Consider the following 25,089-nt stretch of genomic DNA (forward strand, 5'->3'; position numbering starts at 1 on the left):
GGTCATGTGCCCTTTGTCTGCCAGTAGGATTGTCACAATTCTAGTCTTTTCTGAGCCCTTTCAGGGCTTTCCTCTGTGTTGAGCGTGTTCAGTGCGTTGCCTTTCAGGGTGGATTCCAGTGCTGCTAGGAAGTCCTTTTTGTCCATGTCCCAGTGGTTGAAGTTCATCCCTTGTACGAGGGTGGTCTTTTCTGTGTCTGAGAATGGTTGGTCTGACAGGTTCTTTATCCAAGTCTCTGAATTGACCGTGTAATTGCTGTGTGTAAGCTTGGCCAGTTCTTGTAGATAAACACATAAACAACATCCTTACCGATGTAAAGAGAACAACAACAGACTCCCCTTCCTGGACGTCACGCTAGAACACAAAGCCGATGGAGAGCTTCAGACCAGCGTTTACAGGGAAGCCACACACACTGACCAGATACTCAACTGCAGGAGCAATCATCCCCACAAGTGGAGCTGCATTAAAACGTAATTTAAATGAGCCACAACACACTGCAACGCTCCAGGGAAAACGCCCCAGCCTATTCGGCCTGTCCCTATAGCTCAAACCCTCTAACGCTGGCAACATCCTTGTAAATGTTTTCTAAGCCCTTTCAAGTTTCACAACATCCTTCTTAGAGGAGGGAGACCAGAATTGCACACTATTGTGCCCCTACCTTTGAGACTTTACATTTTTCTTCTTTAGATGATGTTAAAATAGCTTGCAACATTCAACATAAAAATTGTCAAAAGATATCTAGATGAAATTATTAAACAACATTCTACAACGCCAAGCAAATAAACAACTTTAAATGTGTTAACTATGACACTGTATTCCTAATTAGTTTTATTTTCAGACCAAGAATGAATCTGGGAGATCATAGTGTTTTGTAAGGTGCAGAAGGAAAGCTATTTAGTCCATCAAATTAATACTGTGGTTGTGTGTGGATCTCTCAATTCTGGGTCATGATGGCCTAAATTTTGCAGTCATTGGTAAAGTGGTAATGCACCAGTGAAGACAGCACATGCCAAATGTCTGTCGGTCTCTCTAGCATGCAATTCTCTCCTTTCCTGATGTTAATTTAAATCTGACGTGAACTACGTGGAATCTTCAGCGTCAGTCAACAAAACTGTCATCATGCAACCAATCATGTGAAAAATTCTTGTACACAATAAACCAGGAAGTAAAATTTCATGATTTTGTGCCACTTTATAATTATGCAGAGAAGAAAATTGAGATTAGGACATAGCTAAGAAACAAACGGTGCAAATATCACAAATATTTTTTAAAATATATTAAAATCATAATGCTGTTGTAGTGGAAATAACAGTGCAAAAAACAAGGCAGAAGCATTTTCAAGCACCTTCAACCAAAAATGCTGAGTGGATGTTCCGTGTGGGCGGCACGGTGGCACAGTGGTTAGCACTGCTGCCTCACAGCGCCAGAGACCCGGGTTCAATTCCCGCCTCAGGCGACTGACTGTGTGGAGTTTGCACGTTCTCCCCGTGTCTGCGTGGGTTTCCTCCGGGTGCTCCGGTTTCCTCCCACAGTCCAAAGATGTGCAGGTCAGGTGAATTGGCCATGCTAAATTGCCCGTAGTGTTAGGAAAGGGGTAAAGGTAGGGGTATGGGTGGGTTGCGCTTCGGCGGGGTGGGTCGGTGTGGACTTGTTGGGCCGAAGGGCCTGTTTCCACACTGTAAGTAATCTAATCTAATCTAATCTCTTCCTGAGTTCTCTCTCCAGATGCCAGCCTTCAGCTAATTTGATTAACTCCAAGTAATATTAAGAAAGTGTTGAAAGCATTGGATACTGTCAAGGTACTGGGCCCTGATAACATTCCAGCAATAGTACTGAAGACTTGCCCATAGCAATGCTATCCCAGTACTGTCTGGTATGCAGCTGGCAATTTAGAAAATGCCCAGATATGGCCTGCTCACAAAAAATAACGGTCAAATCCAACCCAGTCAATTACTGCCCCACCAGTATGCTCTCTATTATCAACTAATTGATAGAATGTATAAATGGCAATTACTCAATAAAAGCCTGATTACTGATGTTCAGTTTAAGTTTGATCGGGTCCACTGAGCTCCTAATTCAGTACAGCCTTGTTCAAAAAGAACTAAATTTGTGAGAGGAAGTGTAGGTGACTGTTTTTGACATCGAGGAGTCCTAGCAAACTGAAGTCCATGGAAATCAAGATGAAAACTTTACACTGGGCTCGCATCTAGCACCATTTTTGTCTGTGTCATTAGTGACCTACCGTCCATTGTAAGGTCTGAAGTGAAGTGGTCTGCTGATGATTAAATAATAACATGGTTTGTGACTGCTCAGATTGCAGTGTCTCTGTCTGGTCCCACTACGTCATACGTCTTTCATAAATTAAAATGTTTCACCCAGTTACCAAATCGTCAGTTCTATAGGTTCGTTTTAAAAGCAAAAAAAAATTAATTTATTATAAAATAGTATTTATTTGGTGAAGGTGCCAAGCAAGTTAATACACGTTTGAAAATAGGAAAAGTGTAGCTTTTTATCCTTCTAAATAAAATACATACAGACACACCAGATAGCAGGCAAGAAGTAAAGATTTTATCTGTGGGGATTAAGTTTTAGGAAAACACATTTTAGTTAATAATGGTTAATTCTTGAAGGAGAAAAAGATTTGGAATGAAGTATTCAAAATGGCTTTCAGTCCATGTTCTTGCACACGTAAGTAGAACATAAACAGTACAGCACAGTACAGGCTCTTTGACCCTCTGTTCTACTGGCCTTTTATCCTACTTTAAAATCAGTCTAACATACATATCCTTCATTGTACTATCTTCCACTTGCCTATCCGAGAGCCTCGTAAATATCCCTAATGTGTCTGACTCTACTACAACTGCCGGCAATGCATTCCTTGTACCCATCACTCTGTGTAAAAAAAAAAAACCTACCTCTGACATCTCCCCTAAATCTTCCTCCAGCTACCTTAAAATTATGTTCCCTCGTGATAGACATTGCTGCCATGAGGAAAGGTCTTTGGCTATCCACTCTCATTATCTTGTACACCTCTATCAAGTCACCTATCATCCTCCTTCGATCCAATGAGAAAAGCCCTAGTTCCCTCAACTTTTCTTTATAAGATATGCCCTCCATTCCAGGTAGCATCCTGGTAAATCTCCTCTGCCCCCTTTCTGAAGCTTCCACATCTTTACTAAAATAAGCTGACCAGAACTGAACACAGCATTGCAAATGTGGTCTAACCAGGAGGCCTACAGAGCTGCAGCATAACTCTTAACTCGGGACTCTTAACTCAATCCTTCGCTAATGAAACCCACACACCATATTCCTCCTTAACATACCTGTTAACCTGGGTGGCAACTTTGAGGGATCTTTGACCATGGATCCCAAGGTCTCTCTATTCTGCCACACTGTGAAGAATTCTGCCTTTAACCCTGTATTCTGCATTCAAATTTGACCTTCCAAAGTGAATGACTTCATGCTTTTCAGGTTGAACTCCATCTGCCACATATCAGCCCAGTTCTGCATCCTGTCAATGTCTCATTGCAACCAACAGCAACCCTCAGCGCTACGCACAACTCCACCAATCTTCGTGTCAACGGCAAGCTTACTAACTCACCCTTTCACTTCCTCATCCAAGTGATTTACAAAAATCACAAAGATCAGAGGTCCCAGAACCAATCCCTGCAGAACACCACTGATCTCAGAGTTCCAGGCTGATTACTGTATATCTACCATCATCCTGTGTTCTGTGGGCTAGTCAATTCTGTATCCAGACAGACCAGTTCCCTGTATGCCGTGCTTCCTTATTTTTTGAATGAGCCTACCTTATCAAACATCTTGCTAAAATCCATGTGCACCACATGTACTGCTCTGTCTTCATCAACATATTTTGTCACATCCTCTCAAAATTCAGTAGGGTTTGTGAGGCATGACCTGCCTCTCACAAAGCCAAGCTGACTATTTCTAATCAGATTATGGTTTTCCAAGTAATCATAAATACTGTCTCTCAGATTCTTCTTCAATACTTTGCCCACCACTGACATAACACTGACTGGTCTGTAATTCACTGGATTATCCCTATTTCCTTTCTTGAACAAGGAAATAACATTTGCCACTCTGCAATCATCTGGCACGACTCGAGCAGACAGTGAGGAAGCAAAGATCATCGCCAAAGGTGCAGTAATCTCTTCCCGTCTTGTCCAGAGGATTTATCTAACCTTAATGTTTTTCAAACTTTTCAGCACATCTTCCTTCCTAACATCAACCTGTTCTAGAATACCAGTCTGTTTCACACTGTCCTCAGAAACGTCAAGGTCCCTGTCAGTAGTGAATACTGAAGCAAAGTATTCATTAAGGACCTCCCCGACTTCCTCTGACTCCAGGCGCAAGTTCCCTCCATTATCTCTGATCGGCTGTACCCTCACTCTGGCCACCTGTTGTTCACACTCATTGCAGGTCATTGTCATTGGGATCCTGAAAGCAAGGAAATGTCGATGATGATTCTTTCAGTGGATTTGCAGGAGAGTAGCTAGATCAAGGTTTCAGTTACCATGCTGGATCCTCAAAGGCACCTGATGGGCTGGTTAACTTCTCCATCTGAGTAGGCTGCACTCCATTTGAATGCCATACAATATCCAAAATAAAGCCATAAGTCCCAGCATTTATTGTAAATCCCACACTTTACTGAAGATATGGGCCTTACAATAAATCGAAGAGCTCCAACTGTCTATTTAGCTTAAACCATATGATAAACTGATAAGTTGTTTTGAAAAAAAAATGTGGTTTTGAAATAACTCCACAGAGGGTGGTATCCCGTCACCAAGTCATGCTGTATTTACACACGAACAGTCCTTGACGATAGTACTGCCTGTGCCAGATTCAGGTACCAGAGTTAGTATCTCTGAAACTTTTTTTTTTAAAATCCGTCAGCCAGAACTAGATTAACAGCCCCAATCAGGAAGCTCATATTCTATGATAACCAGCTGGCTGACCTGTTTATGCTCACTGCAGTCGTTCTGTTCTTTTAGTGACCCCATTTCTTAAGATAAAGGACATGTTCAGGTGTCCAAAAGCCCTGTTATCCATAAATGCACAAAAAATGTCACTCACTTGAATTTTCTGTTGAATCAATAATTGTTCCTGAACATAATATAACAGTTGTGTATAGGGATCCTGTGGCTATCAGACACTTAGAGAATTTTCCAGGCAAGGAGACCTGTGCTCATAATCTAGTCTTATACTCCAGGTATTTTGTTTTGACGATTCTGCACCCATCTCCTCCAGTATATTTTCCAAAAGGTCCAGTACCTACAATTGAATTCAATATTCCAAGTGGAATGGCTCCACAATTTTATACCATTTAATTCTTTTCGCCCTTTTGTATTCCAATTCCTTGAGACAAAGGTTGATATTAAAGTAGCCTCTTTGGTTATTTTTACTCCTATCCACTAGCTTTTATTTGTTGAAGTGTTTGGACCACTAAATCTATGTGTTCCATCACAGATTTTAGTTTTCACTATTAGTTTAGAAAATAATTGTGTCTGTCTGAAGTGGATGACCTCATTCTCGAAGTCCATCTTCTGCAGTTTTACCCATCTCTCGGTGCCTGTTTGTAACTTTGTTTCGTTTTTTTTAACTTAATTTTGTTACATCAGTAAATTTGGCTATTATACACTCTATTCCTTTTTTGTTTTGAAAACATTTAGAATTATAGTGAACCACTGAGGTGCCAGTACAGATTTATCAGGTGTATCAATAGTAAAATTTGTCAATTTGAGTATGCTCTTATGAACCCAGCTGATGTATTACTGGCAAGTCAGATCTGAGACTGAAATCTGGCTTGATTGATTGATTGTAATTTGTTTTTATAACAAAGTGGTCTCTCACTGAAAGATAAACACACAATGTTGAAGATTTTGTTTTAACAATAAATTAGAAATTTATTAACAGAAGAAATGAAGATAAATAGAATAAACCAAGCCATCTACTTACAACACAAAATCAAATATTTTAAACAAAAAGTGAAAGTATAATCCCATTCATCACAAAACACACTTTTTTGTAAGTTGAAAAGATAAACCGCAACTTTTGTATACTACCCATAAACAGACCTTGCAAAGTATCCAAAAATACTACCTGTATAGAACTTTTACCAGGGTTCTTCTTTCTAAAACCTTGATAGGTTTAAGTCCCTTTAACTTACAGCCCTGAAACAATAGAAATCTTCTTCCTGGTGCTTCAAAGTTATCCCAACAGTGATGAAGAGTCACCACCGGACTTGACAACCCTGCTTTCTTCCCACAGATGCTGCCTGATCTGTTGAGTTTTGCCAGAAATTTCTGTTTTCACTTCTGGTCTGGGACTAACACTCACTATTAACTCTAAATTAATCTAGTTTCCCTAATATGCTTACCTTCGAAGCACTGATCAATACAAAAATCTTAACCAAAGTACTCCTCAGGACTGCTGAAAACTCTTACAGTCAAACTGGGAAAAATCTCTTGTGCTTGTGCTCTCTGTGTAAGCTATGGGTGTTTCTCACAAGCCTGAAAATTTCTCTAGTGTGAATGATTCTTGCCACATGTCAACCCAGAACCTGGATGTTGTCCAGGTCTTGCTGCATTTGGACATGGACTGCTGAAGTCACAAGTTATGCTAGATAAGGGCAATCATCAAGAAATATCCAAACATCTAACCTTACATTTGAGAGAAGATCATTTGTGCGGTAGCTAAAGATTATTTATGTCTAGGACACTACTGTGAGGAACGCCTGCAGAGATGTACTGGAGCTGAGAAGACTGACCACCAACAACCACAACCACTCTAACCATCTGAAAGATTCCCCATGATTCCCATTAACTTTGAGAAAGTTCATTGATGCTACCCATTGTCCAATGTGGCTTCGATGTCAAGGGCAATCATTCTCATCTTACCTCTGGAATTCAACTCTCTTGTCCATGTTTAAACTAAGGCTATAATGAGGTCAGTAGCTGATTGGCGCAGGAGGAACCCAAACTGGGCATCAGTGACCAGGTTATTGCTGATCAAGTGCTACTTGATAACACCTTCCAATATTTACTGGTGATTGAGACTAGGCTGAAGAAGTAGTAATTGGCCACGTTGGAAATATACAACTTTTAGTGTACAGAACACTTTTAGTATAGTTAGGTAGATGCCAATGTTCTAATTGTATTGGAATATCATGACTAGTGGCAAGTTCTGGAGAATAATTCTTTAGGGTTTTTACCAGAATGTTGTCAGAACCTGTGGCCTTTGCATTATCCATTACTTCCAGCCATTTCTTTATATTATGTGGAGTGGAGTGAATTGAATTGACTGAAGTCAGGCAACTTTAATGATGGGGATTGCTAGAGTAGGCCAAGATGGATCTACACGTGGCACATCTGGTTGAACATTGTTGTAAAATGTTTGTCAAACAGAAAACAGAGTCCAAAACGTGTTGGAAGAAACCATTAGCAGAATCAAATACCACAGAGTATTTTCATAGCCAGGTTTTACAGCAATAAAGTCCATAACATTGTGTCTTATCTCTAAAACATTTTGCCTCATCTTCAAAGACTTTATGTTAAGAGCAAGTAAACCACAGTACACATTAAATTGTTGATTTCATTTTGGAAAACCACATAGTAAAAACTTTCTTCAATCCACAAAATGTCCAAAAAGTTAATTACGTTACAGTTTTTCACAATGTCCTTAAATATAAATAGTATTCCTAATGCATTCCATTGAACTGTTTAATTAAACCATGAACTGCATCTCAATTTCATTTACTGTAGAATGGGGTATATAGTTCAACCCAAGGTATAAAATGACCCCAGTATTTGGCACTAGAAATCATGCTTTTGTATATATCTGGTCTGTAAGTCAACCTCTGTTTTGCAAAGGTATGTAGACTAGCATTAATAGTTGGCCTCTCTTTTTTTCAGTCCAGAAATGCGTGTTTTACACGCATGTGGATTGTGGATTGGTCTATATGATTAAGCAACCAACATGCATAGTACACATAGAGGAAAAGTACAAGGAATTTAAAGATTACCTGGTAAATGGGAATGTGGAATTTGAAAGGCTAATTATTTAACCGTGATCTCATTGAATAGCAGGATAGGCTCGAGGAGCTGAATGGTTTAGTTCTGCTCCTAATTCAAAAGAGTTCAAGATATGCCATACAAAGCAGACTACACATGCCATGGTGAGTATGAGAGAAACAGATCTCCCAGGAAAGCTAAAAGTCATTGCCTTTGCGAACTTGTCAAATTTGAGAGAATTTGGTGTTATTGAAAAGCCAGCTGAAAAAAGAAACCAAACTGAAGAAGGTACTCAAGAACAAATGTACCAAGAGAAAAAGGGATCAGCCATTGGCCTTATCCTGTAGACATGTATTGGAATAACTCCACGGAGATTGTCTGAATGATTACATTGAGATTGGATATGTAATCGTGCACTTAAGCAGGCTAAATCAGACCCTGAGTTCAGCAAAGATTTCAGATGAACCGCTAATTGGTGTTTGAGCATTAACAGAGTCAAGACATTTGTCAGGCCTGCTGTGTTTCTCCATCTGTTTTTGTTTCCAGCATCCCCAGTATTTTCCTTTTATTAGTTTGGCGATGTCGCTACTTTGTCAGATGAAATAATCGAGTATTGCAGCAGAAGACCAAGATTGCTCTGATGATCAGGAAAAAAACCTCACTGTCAAAATTAGCAATTTCAATTGATGATTCTTCAGTGGTCAAAACACATGGACACATTATGTCAAATCAGCAACATGTGAGAAAAGACCATTTAATTTTGATGTGTCCAGCAATGAACTATTCCCTGGAAATGGTCAAAAACAGTTCTCTGCAAAGTGACATTACACGAGAAAGTGAGGTTCTTGTGGTATGAGCTTGCATGACCGATGGAGGAAAATTAAAGCTATGATTTTTGAGCGTTAAAACCATTGTCATTGATCAGGTTTTCTGAAGAGGTTTTTGTGCATAAGCATTATGATGGTCGTAGGGTAGATTGATAATGTGTGGAATAGGTGAGAATGCAGCTTTTTAGAATGGGGCATGTTTAGGTCCCAATAATGTAGGCACACAAATGATATCCATATTGCTGTTATAGTGAGGGGAGGGAATAATAAATGTTAGACAGAGTGAATACCTTCACAAAATGTGGAAACATGCAGGCTGCACCATTTATTTTGAGTTTCATTATCAAATCATGGGATTCTGTTAGTGCACCAAAAGTCATCAGAACATAGAAAAAAATCAGAATAGTCAGTTCATTAGACTTAGAAGTGCTGATGTTGGACTGGAATGGACAAAGTTAAAAATCTCACAACACCAGGTTATTGTCCATCAGGTTTATTTGGAAGCAGTAGCTTTCAAAGCACCACTCCTTCATCAGGTGGTTGTGGAGGTTAAGAACATGCTCACAGAATTTATAGCCAAAGGAGTCCAGTGTCACTGACATGTGATACAGTAAACAATTTTAGATTAAAACTTTCATTTTTTTTATATACCGCACACTCGTGAGCGCACACACCCACATACACTCACACCCACTAGACCCTCCCTCTCACACAAGCTGTCTCTCATATGCACGCACATACGCTCCCTGCACTCTCACCAACACACACATCCTCTAACACATACCCCTTCACATTCGCACACACACTTAACCAAGTTTACGCCCACACTCTATCACGTGCACTCACATATACACTCAGCCTGTTGCTCTTACATGTGCACACATATAAGCTTATGGGGTGAATTTGCTTTTGCTCAAAAACTGCATGAATCCATTTAAAATTCTTCAAAACTAAACAGACGGTTTATCAGTCTGACATAGCATTGGGACACAGACAGACTTCACACCTATTATTTAAAAATCTGAACTAATTTGAGAATGTAATTTAAAAGCCGTTTTGGGATTTACATATCAAAGAACAGAAACCAGCATATACCATTATAAAAGATGAAACTTTTAATCTGAGAGTGTTTACTGTATCACATCTCCATGACACTGGATTCCTTTGGTTATAAATTCTGTGAGCAAATCTTCATCTCCACAATCACCTGATAAAGGAGCGGTGCTTCCAAATAAACCTGTTGGACGATAACCTGGTGTGGTGTGATTTTTAACTCAGTTCATTGGATTTAGAGTATGACAATTAATTGTGGTGGGATAATCTGAATGCAAAAGCGTCATGACTGATCAAGATTTGGAGATGTCGGTGTTGGACTGGGGTGTACAAAGTTAAAAATCACACAACACCAGGTTATGGTCCAACAGGTTTAATTGGAAGCACACTAGCTTTCGGAGCGTCGCTCCTTCATCAGGTGGTAGTGGAGGGCTCAATCCTAACACACAGAATGTATAGCAAAAATTTACAGTGTGATGTAACTGAAATTATACATTTGAAAAATTGATTGTCTGTTAAGCCTTTCATCTGTTAGAATACCGTGATAGTTTCACTTCTTTCATGTGTAAATCACAAAACCTTTTTTTTAAAAAGTTGCATTCTCGGGTTAGCTGTTAACAATGGTGATAGCTAGACAATATGTTGAAGGTGTTGGCCCCCTGTGTTCTCTGTCTATGCCATGATATTTAGATTGATTTTAATCTATAAAGTGAGTAACTGAGCTTTACATGAATTCATGCAGTTTTTGAGCAAAGTATAATGTAACCCTGCAAGTACAAATTCAGCCCACAAAATATGTGTGCATGTGGGTCTTTGCCTGTCTGGGTTGGGGGTTGTGAGTGTATGTGTGTAGTGAGCGTAGAGTGTCTTAAGTCTGTGAGGGAGTGGACGTGTAAGGGTGTGTGTGGGTGTCTGTGCGCGTCTGTGTATATGTGTGTCTGTGTGTGTGTGTGTGTGTGTGTGTGTAGTGCCATGGTGGTCACCTGTAATGTGACATGAACCCAAGGTCCCGGTTGAGGCCCTCCCTATGGGTAACAAACTTAGCTATCAGCCTCTGCTCAGCCATTTTTCTCTGCTGCCTGTCCCGAAGTCCACCTTGGAGGATGGTCACCCGAAGGTCCGAGGTCAAATGTCCTGGACCACTGAAGTGTTCCCCAACTGGGAGGGGACGCTCCTGTCTGTTGATTGTTGTGTGGTGCCCATTCATCCGTTGTCGTAGCCTTTGCTCGGTTTCCCCAATGTACCATGCCTCCCGGCATCCTTGCCTGCAACGTATAAGATAGGCAACGTTGGCTGAGTCACATGAGTACCTGCCATGTATAAGGTGGGAAACCTACGTCCACACTCTGACATGTCTTGCAGCGCCTACCGTGACAGGGTTGTATGGAGTTGTCCTGAGAGCCAGGCAGCTTGCTACGGACAACGTTCCGTTTGAGGTTTGGCGGTTGTTTAAAGGCAAGTAGTGGAGATGTGGGGAAGGTCTTGGTGAGGTGCTCATCCTCATTGATAATGTGTTGCAGGTCACGAAGGACATGGCGTAATTTTTCAGCTCCTGATCAAGTTTGGGTTTCCATAAAGCTTCCACAGTCAAGCAGGCCCAGAATGAATTCTGGGAAATCTATTTATTGGTTTCTGAAGACTAAGAATCTCATGAAGTTGTGATTAAAGGTTCATTCAATTAACTCTGCCACAGAAATTTACTTTTATTTTCACAATTTAAAAATGGCAGCCAGCAGCCCCACATTAGCTGTTAAAATTTTACTGTCACCAAATAAGTTGAACCCGATTTTTGGAAGGATGTTTGAAGGTTGACATATTCTGCGATCTAAAGTATCCATAGTGTTCTTTTGAAGGTTATCATCGATTTGTGTGAGCATACCTTGTATTCTAGAGTTTTCAAGCTTTAATGCTTCTCTATCCACATAATTTTTTTAAAAAATTAAGAAAGGATTATTAATTCTGTCAACTCAAGGGTATCCTTTATTTATTTAATGTTATTAATAAGTTTTAAGTTCCGGGCAGCTTCCAGCATGGAGTGCATAGAATCGTTTGGCGATGCTTATGGTGAGGCATTTCATAATGACAGTCACTAGAGAGTGCAAGTTAGACTGCTATCTTCAATCACCATACATCACAGAGCTGTAAAATGAGGATCAGTAAATCGTATCAGAAATTCTTATGGAATCCCATATTGCTGCACGTGAAACAGCATGAAGTTGCCATGATTTTATGATAATTCCATAATGGAAAGCTATTGAATATGCCTGTTTGTTTGAATTGACACATTAAAATCTTATTACTGCAAAACAATTTCTGCAGCATAGAAAATTAACTTCTGTAAATATGTTCTCTCATTTCTTCAGATTTTCGTTTAGTTGAAAATTTAAAAGATGATGTTTGATTTAACATTTTTTGTTACTTTTACTCCTCGACCTTAATTCTCCCTTTCTTTACCTCTTTTTATTTTACTTTGTGCATGATTTGATGTTGAATGAAATATTCCCACTGACTTGATCAAAGCTTGTTCATGCTTTGTATATTTCAGTAAGGATGCCTTGATGTCACTGGTTAAGGTGATAGAGAGTTGCTTTCCCAGATCCTCCGAAGAAGGCAATGCACTGAAACAAATATTTAGTGTCCATAAACCAATAATAAATGATTAATGCATTTGTTTTCAGATGTCTGCTAAATTTGGTCCATATTTATTTCAGATTGTGGAGACTGGTTAATTGTAGCAATGTATACAAGCTCTGTATTTCCTTCAGAATTTTGATTCTGGTACTAAAAACTGAGCGCAAGTTCAGGAGGACACTGAATTATAGCACCATTTTAAAACCTTTTCAACTCCATATGCATGGTTAAAATCTCAAAAGTAATATTTTCATTCAAAATTAAATAATGAATTTACAGATCAACTTTCTTTTTGAAATCATTGGAATCCGTCCCTGAAATTGAAAAACGCATTACTTTGAATTTTTTTGTTTAAAATGTGCATTGACTGGAGTACTATACCATTTGTGACCCTCTAGGAAGTGTTGTCTTTTTAACATTTTGATTAATGTTTAATGTTTAAACTGGCATATTTTGTTGTTAATAATTGGATATGAGGAAAGAAAGCTGGATTTTAAAGTTTGTACCTTTTTAATTAATTCTAATCCTTTGTTGAACAGGTTATGCAGCCTCAAACTGGAGCAACATTGAGTATGAAAGGTATGAGATCGCCTGTCTAATGAGTTGAAGATTTTAAATTTTCTGGTAGGGTTCAATGTGCCTGAATTGTACTGAAGTAATGTGTGATAATTTGCTTATGTAGTACTGTACTTTGCTCGTGAGTGGTCAAAATATAAGCATTTGAATCCTCGATTTTTTTGATTTGGAGGGTTGCTTTGACCTCCTTGTCAAGATGTTATCAAAAGCTAGAAGTAGAAGTCAAATGCTTTCATATGTTAATCTTTACTGCAACTAAAAGAAAAGCCTGTAAGGGGGTATAGTAACTGAGAGGCAGATTCTTCAACCCTGCTTAAATGTAATGCTACTCTACTGCCACAAAACCAGCACATTTAGGAACAGGCAGAAAATGAGTGTATACGATTGGTCTGATAAATCCCTTAAGGCACCTTGACATGAAAGCCTGCTTCCTGAATAGTGTTTTCAGTAGGAATGGAAAAACTTTGTGTGCAGGATTTTAACAAACGCCAGTCTGTTTGTATTTATTACTCTTTGGGAATTTTCTTTGGTAACCCTTCAGTTTACCAGTAGTTGTAATTTTTATTTCTTTAATTTTACAAAGATTGACTATTAATTGACCTTTCAATGGAGATTTACATTAATAAAATAACAAAATACCAATAAGTCATAAGGTTCAGGTTTGCATCCTATTACAGAGTACAAATACGTAATGTAGGTTGCCATTTCAGTCCAATATGGGAACAAGTAGATCAAAAGTAGCATCTTTGTTTGAAAAACCAAGGCTTTCATTCGGGTGGATATTTAAAGATATTGGGGTATTATTTGAAATGGCATTGTCCCAATCTCTTTGATCTTTGTATTTGCAGGCACTCATGTAATCTCAAACCACCCTCCTTTCAAAAAACTTTTAAGTGTTGACTCCACTTAATTCTGTGCTTAACTTGCCCATTAACACACTTTTATTTTAACAACTCCACAATATCAAAATGGCTCCATTCAATGTCATCTTCGATATAATTGTGACCATGATGTATTATCCCACTTGACTGTTCTCCACCTATTGACCTCATTCAGTTCACTGTTCTTCAATTGAGTAGGACTAACCTTACTTGATTCTACTTATTTTGATCATGGACAGATAACTCCAGCAATGATTTCCCTTCTTGTGCTGTCACTGTTTTTGTTTTTGTTAGACCTCTTGAGAACAATCTTTGATAAATATCTAGAAGTAAACAAGAATATTTATGTATGCTCCATAGCTTATGAAACTGTTTTATTGTTTTTATTTCCAAAGTTGATACATGTATTGCTGAAAGGTGATATTGGCAGTAAAGGTGAGATAAATCCGCTGTCTATTTTGGCACCAAACAGTAACATTTGGCCAGAAGAGGGGCAATCACATCTGTTTCACTGAAGACTGGAGGATAATACGGCTATGTGTCAAATTGTACACAAAGCTAATTTACTGAGAGTTGGATGTCCTTACAGGTGCAAAAATAGGGGCACAAACATAAATTCCAGTATGCTGACAACAAGCCACGACTTGCAGAATCAGAAAGCCTTCTACAAAATATCATACACCATCAGCAAAACAAAAGTTTAAAAGTCTAGAAGTTTTGAATTTAAATTGAGTATAAGTACTGAAAAGACAACCAGCAATGGAAGTTATAATGGAATGTATTAGGACAAGGGCATAGATACATGAATGAACACCATCAGTCCACAAGTTCCCGTCCAAGCTACTTCCACCATGACTCGGAAATATTTTGTTGTTCTTTCAGTGTCACTGGGTTAAAATCCTAGAACTCCCTCCCTCTTGGCATTGTGAGTCTACATGGACTGGAGAGTTCCACAAGGCGTTACCTTCTCAAGGGCAACCAGCCATGGGCAATAAATACTGGACTGGCCAGCAACACCCAATCCCATGAATTAATTTGAAAACAAACTTAAGTGAAGGTTGTAGTGAGTGGTGTCACACTGGAACAAATAAATAAGTTTATATATCTCGGAGAAATTATAACAGAAGATGGCAGATGTAATGCAGCCGTAAGGAGGATAGTGATAACCAAATACAATTTTGTGACGATGAAAGGTGCGATTACAAAAGAAGCCAAACTTTATAACGGAGAAAACACACTTAAGATGCTGCAAACTATCCATTTTCCTCTATGCCGTAGGAACCTGGCAATAAATAAAAATCTTTGGAAGTTAACAGAGAGGTGTATATTTATGCTTAAAATTTCATATGTAAATTTAAGGAAAATGAAGAGGTGCAGGAAATAGCAAAAGTAGCATCAAGAAGAGACAATGTCAGGCATTTAGTCAGAACTGAAAACCTACAGATCTCGTCAAGAGGACAAAATGGAGGGCAGCAGAAATAGAAGCTGTTGATGTAGTTGGTTAACAAATGGCAGAATGTGTTTGTAGGCTTTGTATATTTAAGAATGGTACAAAACAGATGGATATGGTGTATCATGAAGCAGAAATCCTAGCTTGAAGGAACTACAAACACCAACAGAGCTAGGCTTCCTTGAGGATCTATCTTCTAATGTGCCTGCTGCCTTTTGATGACAGTTACAAAGATGAGGTCAAGTTCCACATATATCCTGATAGCTTTCATTACACATCTGCACCAATTGCCTTGACCTTTCCACTGTTTCTCTGTTGTAGGGCTATTTTTTTCAACATTTAATCTTGGTTCAGTTGTGATGGGTTTGCATGTACTTTTCAGTTTAGCCTTCTGTATTTGCTGCTCACAATCTGCTTTGTATTGGGGAGACCCAATGCAGAATGGGTGACCTTTTTGCAGAACAAGTCCTTTTTGACTTTTGGAGAAGTAAGTTGATTATGGACTATTGTTTATCAATTACTCATGTTGACTTGAAGCTCTAAATCGGTGTTATACCTTGATGCCGTGTAAATGAGTCCTTGTGCGTGGTACCATTTATTGGTGCAATGTGGATCGAGATCTAACATCACTGAAGTGTGGTGCGTAGTGGGTAAAAAGCAAGAGGTCAGTTACTTCTTGTTAAGAAGCAAAGGAGAGAATCTTTTGTGGGTTGATCTCACCTGTCCCCTTGTGCCCAATATAAGAGTAAGTTTGAGGCAGCTGTAAAAAAAGTTCATTTTCTGCTTTGAAAATTGGGGATGCTTCATGGCACAAGTGATCAACATTGAGATTTATGAATAGAAAGGAATGCATTCAGTTCCATTTATTTTGTTCCCTTTTATATATTAATGTCCTAACTTAGTTCAGAGGAGTGAGTACTGATCAATAATTGAAAGGTTAGGAGAAAGTGTGTCCAGAAAGGGATTTTGAAAAAGCATTTCAAAATGGGGGTAGAGGTAGGAAGATGAAGGTGTTGTGGGAAGAATGATTTGGAGAATGATTTGGGCAATCGCCTGATGAAGGAGCAGCGCTCCGAAAGCTAGTGTGCTTCCAATTAAACCTGTTGGACTATAACCTTGTGTTGTGTGATTTTTAACTTTGTGGGAAGAATATTTTGAGAGATGGTTTTGGTAAAACTTCCATGTAATGGAGAGATGGACAAGTAATCTAAACCAGTGTCATAAACCTGGAGGGCTAGAGCCGATTTCTGAAATGAAGTATGAGACTAAAAATGTATTCATAAGCGATGAAAATAAATGGGGTACAAAGTTTGTGAGAAGATTTGTAGCTCGGGTGCTCGTTGCTGTGGTTCTGTTCGCCGAGCTGGAAGTTTTTGTTGCAAACGTTTCGTCCCCTGTCTAGGTGACATCCTCAGTGCTTGGGAGCCTCCTGTGAAGCGCTTCTGTGGTGTTTCCTCCGGCATTTATAGTGGCCTGTCCCTGCCGCTTCCGGTTGTCAGTTTCAGCTGTCCGCTGTAGTGGCCGGTATATTGGGTCCAGGTCGATGTGTTTGTTGATGGAGTTTGTGGATGAGTGCCACGCTTCTAGGAATTCCCTGGCTGTTCTTTGTTTGGCTTGCCCTATAATGGTAGTGTTGTCCCAGTCGAATTCATGTTGCTTGTCGTCTGCGTGTGTGGCTACTAGGGATAGCTGGTCGTGTCGTTTCGTGGCTAGTTGATGTTCGTGGATGCGGATCGTTAGCTGTTTTCCTGTTTGTCCTATATAGTGTTTTGTGCAGTCCTTGCATGGGATTTTGTACACTACATTAGTTTTGCTCATGCTGGGTATCGGGTCCTTCATTCTGGTGAGTTGTTGTCTGAGTGTGGCTGTTGGTTTGTGTGCTGTTATAAGTCCTAGTGGTCACAGTAGTCTGGCTGTCAGTTCAGAGATGTTCTTGATGTATGGTAGTGTGGCTAGTCCTTTGGGTTGCGGCATGTCCTCGTTCCGTTGTCTTTCCCTTAGGCATCTGTTGATGAAATTGCGAGGATATCCGTTTTTGGCGAATACCTTGTATAGGTGTTCCTCTTCCTCTTTTTGCAGTTCTGGTGTGCTGCAGTGTGTTGTGGCCCTTTTGAATAGTGTCTTCAACCCAAACTCTGGGTCAGATACGTAGATGACACCTTTGTAATAATTAAAAACACAGAAATAGAGAAAACACACCGGATCATCAACTCCACACTCACAGGAATCCAATTCACGAGAGAGGAAGAAAAGGACAACCAACTCCCATTCCTAGACGTGATGGTACAGATAACCCCAAACGGAGAATTCACCACAAAGGTACACAGGAAAGCCACACACACAGACCAAGTCCTGAACTATGAAAGCAACCACCCCAATACTCACAAACGAAGTTGCATCAAGACACTATTCAAAAGGGCCACAACACACTGCAGCACACCAGAACTGCAAAAAGAAGAAGAGGAACACCTATACAAGGTATTCGCCAAAAACGGATATCCTCGCAATTTCATCAACAGATGCCTAAGGGAAAGACAACGGAACGAGGACATGCCGCAACCCAAAGGACTAGTCACACTACCATACATCAAGAACATCTCTGAACTGACAGCCAGACTACTGCGACCACTAGGACTTATAACAGCACACAAACCAACAGCCACACTCAGACAACAACTCACCAGAACGAAGGACCCGATACCCAACATGAGCAAAACTAATGTAGTGTACAAAATCCCATGCAAGGACTGCACAAAACACTGTATAGGACAAACCGGAAGACAGCTAACGATTCGCATCCACGAACATCAACTAGCCACGAAACGACACGACCAGCTATCCCTAGTAGCCACACACGCAGACGACAAGCAACATGAATTCGACTGGAACAACACTACCATTATAGGGCAAGCCAAACAAAGAACAGCGAGGGAATTCCTAGAAGCGTGGCACTCATCCACAAACTCCATCAACAAACACATCGACCTGGACCCAATATACCGGCCACTACAGCGGACAGCTGAAACTGACAACCGGAAGCGGCAGGGACAGGCCACACTATAAATGCCGGAGGAAGCACCACAGAAGCGCTTCACAGGAGACTCCCAAGTACTGAGGATGTCACCGAGACAGGGGACGAAACGTTTGCAACAAAAACTTCCAGCTCAGCGAACAGAACCACAGCAATAAATGGGGTAATGGAGCAAGTACGCAAAAAAGAATGGGTTAGGAGTGAACTGAACTTGATGCATGAAATTGTGGACAGGAGGAAATTTGGATGAGTTAGAACTAATGAAAACTGGAGCTCTCGTAGAATCCCTCTAGCGTGGAAACAGGCCATTTGGCCCAACAAGTCTGCACCAAATTCCGAAGACTATCCCACCCAGACCATTCCCGTCCCCCCATTACTATACATTTACCTCTGACTAATGCACATAACCAACACATCCTTGAACACTATGGACAATTTGGCATGGCCAGTTCACTCACCGAACCTGCACACCTTTAGAGTGTGGCAGGAAAACAGAGCATCCAGAGGAAGCCCATGCATACACAGGGAGAATGTGCAAACTCTACACAGACAGTTACCCGAGACTAGGAACAAACCCCTGTCCCTGGCGCTGAGAGGCAGCAGTGCTAACCACTGAGCCCGTGCTGCCCCTTGGAGCTTGAAATTTTTGTTGAGGCTATTAGTGAAATTAAATCTGAAGTTGCAGTGAGAGTTGTTGTGGGGTCAAGTATGGGCTGAGAATTAAAGTGGATAGCTTTGAGGATTGTTGAGATATCTGGTCAGCTTAGGGTGAAATTGAACACTTGGAATCTGCACTGAGCAGGTTCACCCGAAGAATGGCATGATCTTTAAGGAAAATAAAAGTAGCTAACCTCCTTCTATCCCCTGGTCTCTGAAACTCGCATTCAAAATCATTCAATTTTTTAATAACTTATCCTGCATCAACAGATCCCTTAATTAATAGTTGGCATTTCATGGAAGGAGAAAAGTGTGGTAATTAAAGGATTGTATCAAGCATATTTATGCAATTGTGAGAGTCCACCTGCAAAGGTGGTGACTGAGTTCAATTTGATTGGACTTTGAACTGAATTTACTGCTGTTAAATGTTTTTTAGGATTTGATTTAAAATTGGGAAAATTGGTTTGTGGATTGTTTTGTTCAATACAATTTATTGTCGAAAATGAATAACAAATTATTGAAGATATCCAATACAATTGATATATTTGCCTAGAAACGTCAAATGACCCATTCCTGCCTCTATTCTCTATGCTTCTATGTAGTACTTGATAAGCCAGAGTGAGTTTGGTGTGCCATTCATAAATATTTTGAAATGAATTTAGCATTAAACTATTGCCATTTTATGATATTTTTATATGTTTTGATGTACATAATTCTGCTCAGTGCCACTTCAAGTGTATTCAGCAAATGCTTCAGATTACCATTGTGTAACGATAGGGTGTAAGACAAAATTATGTTGATAAGCTATTGGCATCTTACAAAACACGTTCTGTGCTGTGCAATTGAACTGATGTTACTTTGGGTTTAGCAAGGCATTGATTATTTGTTGTCTTGCTGCTGTGAGGTTTATCTACTTTATAAAAGTACAACTGAGACTTTGCAACCTGGTATTCAAAATTTTGGAATGCCAGTTTCTAGAAGTGTTGGTGCAGCAATGTGCTATAACAAAACAGTAGAATCCAATTTTCCACCTGATTTTAAATAGCAATGTGACTTCCATATGCTTGCCAATAAAACATAGTGAATCATCATCAAGTCAGTTGTGCAATTGACTCACTGCTAACATATGATAATGCAAAATTTCTTAACTGGGTAAAACATAGAGCTCAAAGACACATGAAATACTTGAGTAAAACTTAACTTTATTTCTTAAATATTGCTGGTGCATGAGCTAAGGTTTTCAGTGATGATTTACTTTTCTAGTTGTGTGATTTTTTTTTTTGTTTGAAGCTATTATTAACTCTGAGCCAAATTGCATATCAAGATTTCAAAATACTGAGTTATACCTCAGCATCAGAAAAGGTTCCATCACATGGCAAGTCAGGTTTTAAAACCTCAAGATTTACTTTTCAATTAATAAAACTTACTACTTGAACTTACCCTTTAGGAAGATAATTTTTCAAATAAATAAAGTACACCTTGCGGTGTTAATCAGTGGAATGAAAATTTGTGGTTCATGAAAATTGATCATTCAAAGTAAGAAAGCAGAGACAAAAGTGATATTCATAGGCAAACTGGCTCATTGCTGTGCTCAGCTTACTGAAAAGTGGAAGTGATTCAACCCCAGACAAACTGGCCAATGGAAACTTCGAGTCCTGTTTCAGATTTTAGTTCTGATCATCAAAGCTTTATGCCACTGGCAATGAGTTCACTTACGTAAGGTTATAAAAGGAGATTCATTCTGTTTTAAAGGGTGGAGAACTTAACCAGAAATGTTAGAGATAACTTTGTATTACAATTACCTTGTGTTCAAGTAATAAATAAGAATGGACTTATTGGGGATCATCAGCATGATTGATGATAAATCATGATGTGGAAAGATTCAGCAATTATTTTATAAATTACCAGGGGTTCTTTAAAAGGGCATGAAGTTGATATGAAAAAATAAAAGCAGCATATACCAGATAAAATGGTTGGCAAATGTAGGAGGTGTACTTTTTCTCTACTGTCTGTATGACTTAACAGTCATTATTTTTCTTCCTGGTTCACAATTCACCATACTGTGGGTTTTTCTCCTCAGTTATCTTGTAGGAGGGATAATACATGAATACTGAAGCATTCTTGCAGATTGTACTTGAGCCGGCATTCTGGATTGGCCCATAAAATCATTGTAACTCTGTATTCGTACAAGCGGAATACTTAGTCATGCGTGGTGAAATGTTTTCTGAAGGGAAAGTCACCATTGATTCACAGGATAAAGAATGACATGGATAATGGGAAAATTCAGGAGGGGTATGTTCATATTCTAGGGCATATTGATCGTAATGAGGTAGTGGTGTTGGGTGTCTTGCAACACATTATGGTAGATAAATCCCCAGAGCCTGATAGGATCTATCCCAGGATACTGAGGAAGGCAAGGGAGGAGGTTTCTGGAGCCTCCCCAGGAGACTGGAGAATAGATAGTATTATTCTTTTTGTTTAAGAAGAGTAACAGGATGATCTAAAGATTATAGGCTGGTGAGCATTATATCAGTAGTAGGGGAATTATTGGAGAATATTCTTAGGAACATGATATACTCCCATTTGGAGAAGAATGGACTTATTGGGGATCATCAGCATGATTTTGTGAGGGCAGAAGTTGATTTGAAATTTTCAAGGAAGTAATCTATAGGATTTGCGCATGTAGGGGGTGTATGCTGTCTATATGGACTTTACTTAAGCATTTGACTAGGTCACTCAAGGTAGGCTGGTCCAGAAAATTAAGACACATGGGATCCATGGTAAGTTGGATACAAAATTGGCTTGGTCATGTACGACTGAGGGTGACTGTGGGGTATGTTTTTCTGACTGGAGGTCTATGACCAATGGTGTTCTGCTAGGATCAGTGTTGTAATTTTAGTAAATGATTTGGATGAAAATGTCGGTAGTATGTTTAATAAATTTGCAGACAACATGAGAATTGGTGGAGTTGTCGATAATGAGGAAGGATACAGCAAAAGATAGAGCTGAATTCCAGAGGTAAGGTGAGAGTGACAGCCCTTGACTTCAAGGCCACTTTCAACCAAGTGTGGCATCAAGATGCATCCTACCAAAACTGGTATCAGGGGCAAACTCTCCACTGGTTGGAGTCGTACCTGGCACATAAGAAAATGGTTGTGGTTGTTGGAGGTCAGTCATCTCAGTTCCAGGATATCTCCAGGAATTCCATTGGAGCAAATGTCTTTAGTTGCTTCATCAGTTCCCTGCATCATAAGGTCAGAAATGGGCTTGTTCACTGTTGATTGCACAATGCTCGGCACTATTTGAGACTCCTCAAATACAAAAGCAGTCCATGTTCAATTGCAGGAAGACTTCGGCAATATTTAGGTTGGGCAGATAAGCCGCAAGCATTATTTGCACCACACAAATGCCAGGTAATGACCTCTCCAATAAGAGACAATCTAACCACTGCCCTTGACATCCAATGGTATTACCATCATTGAATCCCCCACGATCAATACCTTGAGGTTTACCATTGACCAGAAATCTCAACTGGCCATAAACACACTGAATCCAAGAACAGGTCAGAGACTAGTAATACTATGGCAAGTAATCTGCCTACTGACTCCCCAAAGCCTGTCCACCATCTACAAAGTACAAGTCTGGAGTGTGATGAAGCTCCCCACTTGTCTGGATGGGTTTGGCTCCAACAACATTCAAACTTGACATCATTCAGGACAAAGCAGTTTGCTTGATTGGTATACATTCATGAAATTCCTGAAGAAGGGCATGCCCGAAACGTCGATTCTCCTGTTCCCTGGATGCTGCCTGACCTGCTGCGCTTTTCCAGCAACACATTTTCAGCTCTGATCTCCAGCATCTGCAGACCTCACTTTCTCCTCATACATTCATGAGCACCCACTCATCCGCCACTGATGCTCAGTAGTAGCATTGTATACTGTATACAAGGTGCACTGCAGAAATTCACCAAAGATCCTTAGGCAGCACCTTCTAAACCATGACCACTTCCATCTAGAAGGACAAAAGTAGCAAATACATGGGAACACTATCACCTGGACGTTCCCTTCCAAGCCACTCTCCATCCTGTCTTGGAAATATATCACCATTTCCTTCACTGTCGCTAAGTTCTCTCCATAACGGCATTGTGGATCAATTGCAGCACATGGACTGCAGCGATTCAAGAGAAGCTAGAGATGGGCAATAAATGCTAGCCACCCAGTGATGCCCACATCCCATGAGTGAATTAAAAAAGGTATTGATCAGTTTGAAAGTTGGGCAGAGAAATGGTACATGAATTTTATCCAGACACGAGTGAGGTGACATATTTTGGGAGGTCAAAAGAAAGAGGAAAGAATACAGTAAATGCAAGACCCTTAAGAGCATTGATATGCAGAGAAATATTGGGGTGCAAATCCATAGCTCCCTGAAAGTGGCAACACAAGTGTATAAGATGGTAAAGAAGGCATGCAGCATGCTTGCCTTTATCAGTCAGGGCACTAAATACATAAGTTGACAGGTCATGTTGCATCAACATAGAATTTTAGTTAGACATTTGGTTTATTGTGTATAGTTATGGTTGTCACACTATAGGAAGGAAGTGGAGGCTTTGGAGAAGGTACAAAAGAGGTTTCCCAGAATATTGCCTGGATTGGGTGTATTAGCTATAATATGTTGGACAAACTTAGATTGTTTTCACCAGAGCGTCGGAGCTTGAGGGGCAACCCGATAGAAGTATATAAAATTATGCGAGGCATGGATAAGGTGAATAGTTGGTGTCTTTTCTCCAGAGTGGAAATGTCAAATACTAAGGGCATAGGTATAAAGTGAGAGTTGGAAAGTTTCGAAGAGGTGAGCGAGGCAACGTTTTTTAATTTAGAAGGAGGTAGTTGGCTGGAACTCGGTGCTAGGGGAGGTGGTAGAAACAGATATAGTAGCAATGTTTAAGAAGCATTTAGACAGGCATATAGACAGACAGATAGGTAGAGGGATATGAACCATGTGCAGGAAGATGAGATTAGTTTAGAATGGTTTCATGGTTAGCACAGACAAAGGGTTGTTCCTGTGTTGTACTGTTCTATGTTCTACATTATTTCAATCATTTGGAAGATTGACTGTTTTTTTGTGTGTGTCCACTGTAGGAGATGAAGAAACTGCAAAAACTTCTGAAGATGTTAGTTTGAGCCTGGGTCAGAGCTGCAGTTTGTACAAAGATGCGAATGATGAACAAGGTGAGCTTGGACTGCAGTGATTTGACTAGCAAACAATACAAAACATTTTCTTACATTTATGAAAGATTGCACAGAATTTTGCTGACATTCTATTTCATTTCATATAAAATTGCCAGTTTATTGTTGCACTACAGTTTTTGAGGAATAATGAAATTTAACCCTGATCTGTTATCATAAGGTTTAACTTCACAATAAACATGCATCTGATAAGTTAGCTTAATTAAATTGTGTAAAGATTTGATGGAGCATTCAGAATCTTGAGAATAATATCTATGTATATGCTGACAATGCTGACAAAGAGTGAGAAGTGATTCTAAAGGGAATAGTCAAAGCAAAAGAGTAGTGCAATGATTTGAGTGAAACCAATTGCATTGCATAGGAAGGGTGGGACTTATGGTAAGAGTGTGTCAGCATACAAGGTCCATGTAACCATAGTGGTTTTTAAAAAAAATGACTTTATTGGAATGGACAACGCATTCACAATAAGATGGCCAAACAAGCGGTGCAAAAAGAGATAAATAGGTTTCATCTAATCTTGTTTATAGAGATGCGATTGCGACTTGACTATGTTTGAGCAAAATAGAGTGCAAAATGAAGAATCACTTGATAATAAAGGATGACATAAGGACAGTAGAAAGAAAAGATCTCGGCTCAGAAGATCAGGAAATAGGATCGCTATTGGGGGAGATTAAGAATAACAAAGGTCAGGAAATTTTCGTGAGAGT

The 25,089-nt window shown here is 39.6% G+C and overlaps 1 protein-coding gene across 4 annotated transcripts in view; it reads left to right on the forward strand.

Annotated features, from left to right (window-relative positions):
- The window catches only part of pcnx1 (pecanex 1), a 281,427-nt gene that overhangs the window by 85,241 nt on the left and 171,097 nt on the right, over positions 1 to 25,089 (forward strand). For all 4 annotated transcript variants that reach the window (XM_043698139.2, XM_043698140.2, XM_043698143.2 and 1 more), the window contains 2 exons: positions 13,081 to 13,120; positions 24,275 to 24,364. In XM_043698139.2, the coding sequence (XP_043554074.2) occupies positions 13,081 to 13,120; positions 24,275 to 24,364 (130 nt within the window). The remainder of the gene's footprint in view (positions 1 to 13,080; positions 13,121 to 24,274; positions 24,365 to 25,089) is intronic.

Source organism: Chiloscyllium plagiosum, unplaced genomic scaffold, assembly GCF_037043375.1.
Source record: "Chiloscyllium plagiosum isolate Xiang-an unplaced genomic scaffold, Cpla_swu_hap1 HiC_scaffold_8, whole genome shotgun sequence".
Taxonomy (NCBI): domain Eukaryota; kingdom Metazoa; phylum Chordata; class Chondrichthyes; order Orectolobiformes; family Hemiscylliidae; genus Chiloscyllium; species Chiloscyllium plagiosum.